Source organism: Amblyomma maculatum, chromosome 2 (genome assembly GCF_055883805.1).
Source record: "Amblyomma maculatum isolate TAMU_Amacu chromosome 2, ASM5588380v1, whole genome shotgun sequence".
In the NCBI taxonomy this organism is placed as follows: Eukaryota; Metazoa; Arthropoda; class Arachnida; order Ixodida; family Ixodidae; genus Amblyomma; species Amblyomma maculatum.
This window is the reverse complement of record NC_139345.1, coordinates 22,425,676-22,435,757: the sequence shown is the minus strand read 5'-3', so window position 1 is coordinate 22,435,757 and position 10,082 is coordinate 22,425,676. Positions and strand designations below refer to the sequence as shown.

Here is a 10,082-nt window from a genome sequence, read left to right as displayed (position 1 = left end):
TAGTTTGATGGTTGCGGTCTGAGTGCCATAGTTGAGAGCATGAGTGCGTTTGGTCGGAGATTTAATCCTGACATAATGCAGCCGTAGAAAAAAAGCTCAGAGTAATGATATATTTCACTACTCATAGGTTGTATCCACAGGACATGCACATGTAGTGAGCAAGTTCTGCCAGCCCGTTCTGCTGTCATCCTGTTTTCTTCTTTGTGATTGATGTGCTTGCGTTACGCAAGCGATGATGACATTCGATTGTTCTCTTTTTCCTTCAGTGTAAAGCATCACTACTATAAAACATACACTACAGCAGCGTACAGCCGGGAGTAAAAAATGTTAGCACATGTCCCGGACCACTGCATCATCGGAAACAAAACGCGTGTCGCTGCGATTGACGAAGAAGCTGATAACGAGAGTACCGGGCCGTTCTCATTCTTGAATATTAGGGAAGTTCAGCGACATTTATTTTTGCTGACATAAAATAAATAATTAAAAAAAAAACATCGCTGGCCATGAAGACTGAGATAAAAAGAAATTGTTGTAGCCGCGGCGAGCGAAGCAGAGGCAGAGCGACTAAGCAAACATGTTTATTCGGCATGCTGGGCCGTACCGATTAAGAGACCCGCACGAGCGATCTCCGCTGACTTCTTAACAAGTCCACGCTCCCCCTCACGGCGTTGCCATTCACACACGTCACAGCATCACGTGACACTACATACCAATCGCGCACAATGCGATCACATGATACTTCATTCCCTTTTCCCCTATCTGTTTTACACCAGCTCTATGGGGTATAACGATCAGGAGGCTTCCGAGAACGAGCACTGCGCCGAAGAGGTGGCGTGTCCGGGGGTGGCGCATGCTCCCGGAGCAGTGGCGCAGGCAGCGTGGACCTTGCAGGCGAACTGGCGTTCTGTCCCCGCAACGTAGATGCTTGGGCAGGCTGTGGTACTGAGGAATCCTGTGGCTCAGACGTATCTAAGGAAGGGGTCTTAGTAGAGGACTCTTCCGTTACAGAATCAGGCATTGAACTAGGCACAGAAGGATACACAGTTGGCCCGGATTCAACACTTTGAAACGAACACGGACGTAGGTTGTCAGCATGCACAAACCTCTGTTCCTGCCCTATTCTAACATTGTAGGTGGATGCACTGCACCGCTGTTCTATAACGCCTCGTAACCACTTCGATTCCCCAGGACGTAGTCCTTGGACGAGCACATGGTCGCCTTCCTCAAATGATTCCTCAAATGCAAATGTCTATTTGCATGTTAACATCCTTCTTGGCTACCTTGAGACAGATTTCATAATGCCCTGGGCGTTCTGCACAAGAATAGACATTGTACAACAACACTTGGTCACAATCCGCGTCCTCCACAGCTACCGAATTAGCCGCGTCTCTAGACTTGAACTTGCACATTTTCGCCAAGTGTCCGTAACGCTTGCATGCACGACAACGATACTTGCGAAATTTGCAGTTCGATGCTTCGTGCGCTGAGCCACACCGAAAACAGACCGGCGATTCAGACACTCGGTCCCTTGCTAGTCCTGCACCGGTTGAACGCTGCTGCTGGCGTTTCCCACCGCCTGGCTTATGACGTACGGCGTCGACTGTACCTTGCGTCCCGGTCGGTTGAAATTCCCGACTTTCTTTCCGCGCTAGCTCGATGCTTTTCGCAACGTCGCAGGCGTCCGAAAACGTCAACTTGCTTCTCTTCAGCAACTCTGCTTGCGTTGCGCTGTCGCAGAGGCCCACTACAAAGCGGTCTCGAAGAGCCTCATCGAGGAATTCCCCGAATTCGCATGAAGCTGCCAAACGCCTCAACTCCACTGCATATGCTGCTATGGACTCTCCCTGATGCTGGTACCGCCGATTAAACTTGAATCGTTCTGCGATGACCATGGGCTTTGGGGTGAAATGACTTCCCAGCACTTCTACGAGTTCCGCATAAGTCTTGTCCTCTGGCGTTTTAGGCTCTAGCAAAGTCTTCAGCGTCTTGTAAGCCCTTTTGCCTATTGCCGTAATAAACATCGAGACCTTGAGGTCGTCGCTCACCTGGGAGGCCTTCAGGAAGTGCTCGAACCTTTCCACGTAGGACCCAAAATCCTCGTCTCCGTCCTCGACGAACTGGTCGAAACTTCCAAGCGTTGCCATCCCTGTGCCTCGCCCAAACGCTCTCCACGAACGCCGGTGCTTCCACGCCCGCCGCGATGAGTTTCACGCAGTACAGCAGGATCACGAACGCCGCGATGCGTTTTACGTAGTCCAGCGGGATCACGAACGCCGCGATGCGTTTTACGTAGTCCAGCGGGATCCCATCCTCGTCGCCAATTATGTTGTAGCCGCGGCGAGCGAAGCAGAGGCAGAGCGACTAAGCAACATGTTTATTCGGCAACTCCACTGCATTTATTTCAGCGACATTTATTTTTGCTGACATAAAATAAATAATTAAAAAAAACATCGCTGGCCATGAAGACTGAGACAAAAAGAAATGTCCCTTGCACAGACACATAAGAACGGAACTTTGACGCTCGGGTGGTGGCACGTTTGATAAAGGTTTCTTCCAGCCGTCCTCCCCTGTGCTGCGAAAATGGGAACGTCCCGATAGGCATGTGTGCGAACCGTAGTGCCGCATGGTGAGATATCAGCTCTGGCCGCCAGTCATTTGTGCTAAATTCTTTTATTCGCGGGTGTACGGTTTTGCGGCGCATTTCTTGCACATAATGAGAGTAATAAGCATGATGCGTGGCGTGCGCTTAATAGCTTGAGGAAACGGCATGTATCGAAAGTGATTGGCTTCGGAAATATCAAACAACATTGTTGCCTTCCTTAAAGCCATGAGTCGGGCTGGCAGAGAGCTGTCTCACAACCGTACAAAGGCGAGAAAAGGTGTCAGCGTGATCTGTACAGGAATGAAAGCAAAAAACAAAGACATCGGATGAAAAATGAAGTTTTGCCTTAATTGTAAAAGGACCTGCCATGGTGGTGCAGTGGTTAGGGTGCCCGACTGCTCTGCCCAAGGATGCGGGATCGAATGCCGGCGGCGGCTTCTGGGAGGCAGCGCTGCTCAGCAGCCATGACCTACAGTCCCAGCGGACCTTGGTCGCCAGGGCGCGAGAGGCGTTAGACGCCGTTGGGGCTCCGGAATAGGAACTCCACCGATATTTGTGAGGGCCTGGGCTAATAGGGCCTCGATCCAAACACCTCCTTGTACAAAGAGTAAATGAATGTTTGTCACCACCACCACTTTCCGATGGAGGTGAAAAGAAAGTGCCCGTATGCTGCGCGATATCGGTGCACGTTAAATAACCTCAGGTGGTCGAAATTTCCGAAGCCCTCCACCATGGCGTATCTCATAGCCTGAATGGCTTTGAGAATTAAAGCCCGATGAACCAAATCAAATCTCTTTTTCTCTAAGGCCTCATTTTCTTTCCGAGAAGTTTCCCCATGGGACTGGCACAGAGTTTGGCAAAGTGTTAAACGTATCTCACTGGTTTGGTTCTATGAGAAAGGATGGTGCACCATCAATCTCACTTCTTGGTTGACACGTCCACTTACAATGAACAGCATACAATTGGAGGTAAGTGCATATATCAATGATCCGAATCCGTATAAAAACTGGCCTCCAAATTGATTAGCATATGCATGCTGACTGTTAAGCGAATAGTAACACCAGCCTGAGTGCTGCACAAAGGACGGCTGCGTTAGTTTTAGTGTGAAATCTTTTGTTGTTTTATTTGTCTTTTTGCAGCACGTTTTTCTCAATTCCATGTTCCGGCGAGAGCAGCGGTGACAACGTTGGCGATGCCTTTTCGACAGAAAAGCTATATGCGCTGTCGCGCAGAAGAGTCAAACAGCAGAAAATATACATGGGAATGCATGTAAAGACATGACTGTTATCTGCCGGCCTCCTGTTCCCTTCGCTTTTCTGTGACGCTATTCCCTCATATTCATAAGAGCGTCGCACCGTTCCTCAGACATCTAAAAGCAACCTTTAAAGAAAGCACATCTATTTTGGTGCTTTGTGCTTTCCTTCTCTTCTAAAAGCATCATGTCCCTAAAATTTTAAGAACATTGCGGCTGGCCAATGAGGATTTTGTGGGAGCGTGCCTAGATATGAGAAATACGTATAGATACTTGAGTAACAGAAAAGAGGTGGGCCTCGCTCCTTTATATTTTTTTCTCAGTATCAGAGCACGTGCCTTTGGTCATGCATGTTTCACTAGAGGTCATTCTGAACGACAGAAACACCTGGATGACGACAGCGATCGCGTATGTCGCCGTTTTCTGCGGAAGCGCGCCCCTTTTCAGCACTTTTGTCTGCATAGTACCATGCTTCTGCCCTACGGGCGGGTCTCTTCATCGCGTTTTGTTTGCACAGCCATAGACATGGCCCGCTGTTGCATTTTCCCGGCAGAAATCTCGACACATTGGACCTCTTTCAAGACGGATATTATGTAGGGATTTGGCTGTCCTTCTGTTTACAGACCCGGCTTGTGTATATACGCCTTGTCCATGTGTATTTGGGTGGCGGCAAGACAGCCAAATATGACGTAGGCTCTACATGTACTGGACATGCAGTCACAAGACCCATTGTGTAACGCAAAGCCTCGTAGAATGAAGGAATGTGACTTCGGTGATGGAAGACAAAAAATAAATAAAAGGAGATAAAGGAATGATATGGGTGTGAAAAGTGGCGAGAGAAAAACAAATGCCGCAACAACAAGTGCGTTGTTCTTCGCTGTTCATTTCGAGATGCCAGCGTGGGCATTGCTGCTGGCACTCGGACTGTTTGCGTCCCGCGCGATGATACATTCGCGTACCACTGCCTCCGCATTCCGTCTGCCCAGCACAATGTATCCTTTACTGAACGCGCCTTCTTCCCTCTTTCTTTCTTTTTTTTTTGTCGTGAAGCGTGTTTTTTTCTTCATTATTTCTCACTCAGTATCTTTCTCTCATTGTCAGGGTTTTGCTTGTAGGAAACACATGGCGCACTATACTGATGTGTTTTCTAAAACTTCTCCAAATACCAGTGTAGTATGAATATTTTTTTTTTTTGACGCAGATGGATAGCACTGTGTGCAGCTTCGTCTCTTTTCGTTTCCTGCGCACGTAGTGAATAAGATTGCCTGGTAAGAAAGGCTGGCTTGATCGCGCGGGTTTTGCTGTCGCCACCGTCAGCAGCTTCACACCGCATTGCGCGGTTCGTACTGATCTCAGTTCTGGTACCTGAGCCTTTCATTTGCTTATTTTCCACTTTAGTATTACCCTCCTGTGGCGTAGCGTTGACCACAGACTTCACTGCTGGAATCACCACATCATGCTGATGCAAAAACGCGTTCTTTAAATGGGTTGCCAGTGAATTCGTTTGAACGATAGGCACGGCAGCGTCAGGCAGCGTCTGGCAGAATATCATGTCTAACTACACTTTTCTATCTCTGCAGGTGCTCTTACTGGCACATTTAAGAAGTGCTTACGGCATCGGACTAATCAGACATGCACCGTGGAGCCTCCAAGCCTGTGCAACAGTTCATATTATATTCGCCATTTGGGCAACGAGGAAACAACAAGACTACAGGTATCACCATGGATGCCATGGTGACACCTGCCAAATATGACACATGAATGCCAATTCTGCCATGGCATAACCGACAGATTTCAATGCACGCAATGATGCTACGGACGGGACGCTTTGTCAGAATAATCAAAGACTGTCGAAACTAGAAGATGTTCTGAACATATAAAAAGCAAACTGGAAAAATATAAATATCGAAGGTGCAGTGCTGCGTCTGGAAAGAACTTTTGCGAAAAAAAAAAAAAGAACTAATAGATTACGAGGATGACGCTCGAACGAACAACTGCGTGATATTTGGGATCCAGAAATTTTCTATGGAAACGCGGTCAGACTTAGAAAACTAATTGAAGCATGTTACGAGAAACACTGTCGAATGGATCAGTCGGGTCGGCAAGGCTCATAATAACCGACATCGGTCAATACTTTTTTGTGTGCACACATACAAAAAAAAAAAAAACTGGCCATTTTTAAAGCTGTCATAATAACCTCAAAGATACCCCCATATTGGCTTCACACGATTGCTCATATGTCACGCAACAACGAATGAAAATATATGCCAGTTCACCAAAACAGACGAGCGGCCTGGAACGAAACCGAAGTTTATGCTCCATAAACTAGTGATATACGACCAAGTATGCATCTAGGATGAACAAAGGCCGTCGCCGTCGCCACTCAAGTTTTAAAAATGCCGGTGCATGACTTCCTTTTGTAGCAGCAAAACGTCACGTCAACGGATGGGCGATCAAGGTTCAGCAAATGAAACTGTGCACACGGGTGTGAGTAAACTGGTGAGGAGTGACCACGTGACTCGACTCAGATTCTCGTTCGCAACTTTATTTGCTGGGAGTTTTTAAAGTATCGCAAGTGCTTAAGCCCATTACAACGTAGGGCATAAAAACCATGCATTAGACCGACACTTGAATATGCCTGTGCGGCATGGGACCCATATACGTCAAATGAGATTCACAAAACTTGAGGACATTTAACGCTTACCCCGTTAGACAAAAAAAAAAAAAGGGAAGTGCTAAAAATGTTTATCAGGAGTATGGAATCTTTTATTTCATATTTATTTCGTAATTTTGTCCCTGTACTTAAAATGTAGAACGAATACACTATTAATATATTAGGAGCACAACACTGCATACTTTTTCAAATATGTTAAAAATAAATATTTTTCCCGTTTAGTGTACTCCAACATATTGATACGGGGAGGCAAGGCGATGAAAACAGGAGAACAGAGGACAGAGAGAACATGTTCGATGACCATGAGATGGCGTTTAATGATATGTTGGCGTGCCTAGCGCGAGTGCTCCTGCCCGCGCCAATGGGCACTTCTTCCTTTATCATCCGTAACATTACCCGGGACCACCGAGCGATTGTCTCGATCTTAGACGAACAAGTTTGCCTATGCTGATGGATACATGGCATAACGATGGGCGTGTCTGGTTGGCTGACGAAGAAGAGGAAGAAGAAAGAGAGCTGTTTGCTGCCGTAATCTGAGGGCACAATAACAACAATGTGACTCTCGGGTGAAGCCTGACCCAGGATGCTTTCGGGTCAGTGGAATCCAAGATCCGATGGCTCAGGCCAAGGCCCGCACTGCATGGCATGGGCAGGGGAGGATATCTTAAAATGTAGCGGCGTCTTGGGCCATGGGGTCTTTGGTCGGCACATCTGGTCAGTCGGGTCATATATGGTCTTAGGTTCTCTCGTCTCTTGTGGTCATGCGTAGCGTTTCAGCGTTTCTTCGTCTCTTGTGGGCGGGGCGGAGGGACGGAGCGGAGGAACGGGAAGGTCTTGCTGGTGCCGGCAGGCTGAGGAACAGCCATGCGATGGCTCCTAAACTTCTGCTGACGGCGCAAGAAGTCGTAGAGAGCCGAAGCTCCGGGCCGAGATGAGGGGTGATGACGAAATGCCCGGCATCTCTAACCAAATGTTACATGGCGATAAGCAAGAAGACGGCACAACATGGCGACAAAATGAATGATGATTTAATGGCTGGCCTATCGCGAGGGCTCTTCTCGCGCCACTGCCGATATCCTTGGCAACAATGTTAAAAATGCACTTTATAAAGTTCGGCTTGTTACGCAAAAATTAAGCATGTTCCAAAAATAGACTTACAATGTACTTTCAGAGCATTTCTAATGTACTAATGGTTTTTTTTTTCATGCCAGCAGAAAGTATACAAATAAGTGTAACAAAGTATATTTCTAGCATGCTTCGAATACATTCAAAACGCACCAGGAATGGAAACAAATTACAGAAAATGCACCAGAAATATACTAATCAATGTTTACGAAACAAAAGATCACGAAGTGTTCGTCTCCTTTTGTACTTCTAACATGTACAAACACGTAAATATCTGCAAGGCCAGCATATATTTATAAACGGTGTGCCACCTACCTTCTCATTCCAACGCCATTTTCTGCTCGCTTTCAACTCAAGCGCCAACTGGGCTCTCGCCAATGCCTTCCTGATGAACTCGTGAGATGATGAAAACATATGTGAGGGTGATGACGAGAGAATGTAAGACATTAAAGGAAAGAAAATGTGAAACAAGCCTCAAAGTGTTGCAACTGTTTTGTGCGCACAGAGTCCATTTGGGAAACGCAGGGTTTTATCCTTAGGCGAACAACTCGGCGAACGATGGCCTCGAGCTCTAGTTTGCAGTCGGCTGCATCCGAGCTTGCTGCTGCCCTCCTCAGGAAATGCACTCACCATTTTTCGCGTTTTGGTTTTCTTGCAGATTTCTATAAAAGACGTCTTCCAAATACGGTTGTCTGTTTGAACAAGCCAATTGGAATGTGGGCTAGATAATTGTAGATTGTAGAATTGAAGAAAATGAAAGTGCTGAACAGCGATCCAGATGTATTATACTGGAGGGTTTTCTTGGGAGTGAAAACTGTACTGGTTTTCCAACTAAACAATAGACGCTCGACGGTCACTCGGAAAAAATAATCAAAATTAATAAAGAATAGGTGCGGACAGCTTTCGTTTCGACGTGTTAACTTTTTTATGCATGGTGGGCTCGGTTCATCTTCCGTCTTCTTTATTTCACGTCAGCTACTGTGCCTTCTTAATTCCTCATATCATGACACGTACCTTTCGCGTTTGTTACTGCATTATTCGTCTTTTTTTAGTCATCCCTTGTTGATGTGACGTGCGTTATATACCTGCTGGCGGCGACAATTTATTTAAAACAGGCGCCATCTAAATAAGCTTTTATTTCTCACCGTCACTAATGGCTCCTGTTCCAAATATTTAAGCGAGAAACAAACTCATGCAGGACACCAATGTCGGAGTAAAAATGTGGCTCTCTGATGATTGCAAAGCTAGAAATACGTCGAGTGGGTTGAGTTTCTTTCAAGGAAGTAGAAGGTTTGGTTACGTTTTGCCCATAGCGCAGGAGGCTTTTATATTGCTTACATATCATATTGAAAACCAAGAGATTCCTCGGTGTGACTAGGGCAGGCTGGTTGTACAGCAAAGGAGACATTCTGTGCAGTTCTGAGGAAATCTGTAATAATTCCAGAATTTATTGCCGCCATCTGGGATATAAAATTTGCATCGATGTAAACCAGAGCTTGGGCGCATTTTTTACTCCTCTATAGATACACGGTCACCACGACGGGGTTCGAACCAAATCACTGCATCTCAGTCAACGATGTCGCTGCCCGCTCAGAAATCGCGGCTGGTGTACTTGAAAAGAATTGGCGCCTTTATCTGCCAAATAATATTTATTTGTCACCACCACTATCGTTTGGTGTCGCAGCCGCATACTCATGTATGAGTCAGCTGCGTCATTAAGGGCATAAAATATCAAAGACTTTAGATGAGCTGAGGGCTGCCATATTGACCAGGGAGCGAAAGACGGGAAATAAGAAAGAGACACTTAGTGGAGAATAAGTTGAAACAGGCCCTTTTGTAATTTGCGTTCTGACCATGCGTACACGGACCTTCGATCTTTTTCGTATTTCTGCAGCGATACATCAGCATGATTGCAATTTCCGGTCATCTGCAGAACTATTTCATTTTGGCTTTTTTTGTTTTATGAGTAGAGAACCAAAAATGCGCACTGCGACTTCACTTTGTAACTAACGAAAAGGTTTGTTTAAATAAATAAATTTCCCACAGGGATTTATTTGTGTACTTTTCTGTAGATGTCGCTGTCTTGCATTAATAACTTTAGAATTTCATAAACTCAGAAGGCATTCGAAAAACATTCAACACGCCATAAATTTGCTCCTCGTCGGGTGCCCAGATAGGAAATTTCGTAAACCAAATACAAATGGTGATCAAGGAGACAGTTTGTGTAGGGACAAATTTCAGAGTTAACTCACGGGTCTTTGAATGGTTAGACACTACTACTCGTCAATAATCACCGCAATTTCTCTTTAAAAGCGGATATGATATCCCAGCGCTTTCTGAAACAAGCCAGTTTTAAGACCGCATTACTCAGAAAATTCGGCGTCGGCGTCGAAAGCGAAAAATCGTGGGCATAGCACTGGCATATAGTA

General features: G+C 46.1%; 1 protein-coding gene across 1 annotated transcript; it reads right to left on the bottom strand.

Moving 5' to 3' along the window:
• Positions 1–1,235: 1,235 nt before the first annotated feature.
• Positions 1,236–2,378, bottom strand: LOC146198120 (uncharacterized). The gene has a single exon (XM_084591858.1). The coding sequence runs from the start codon at positions 2,142–2,144 to the stop codon at positions 1,236–1,238; it is 909 nt and encodes a 302-aa protein (XP_084447984.1). The 5' UTR covers positions 2,145–2,378.
• Between the last annotated feature and the right edge of the window lie 7,704 nt (positions 2,379–10,082).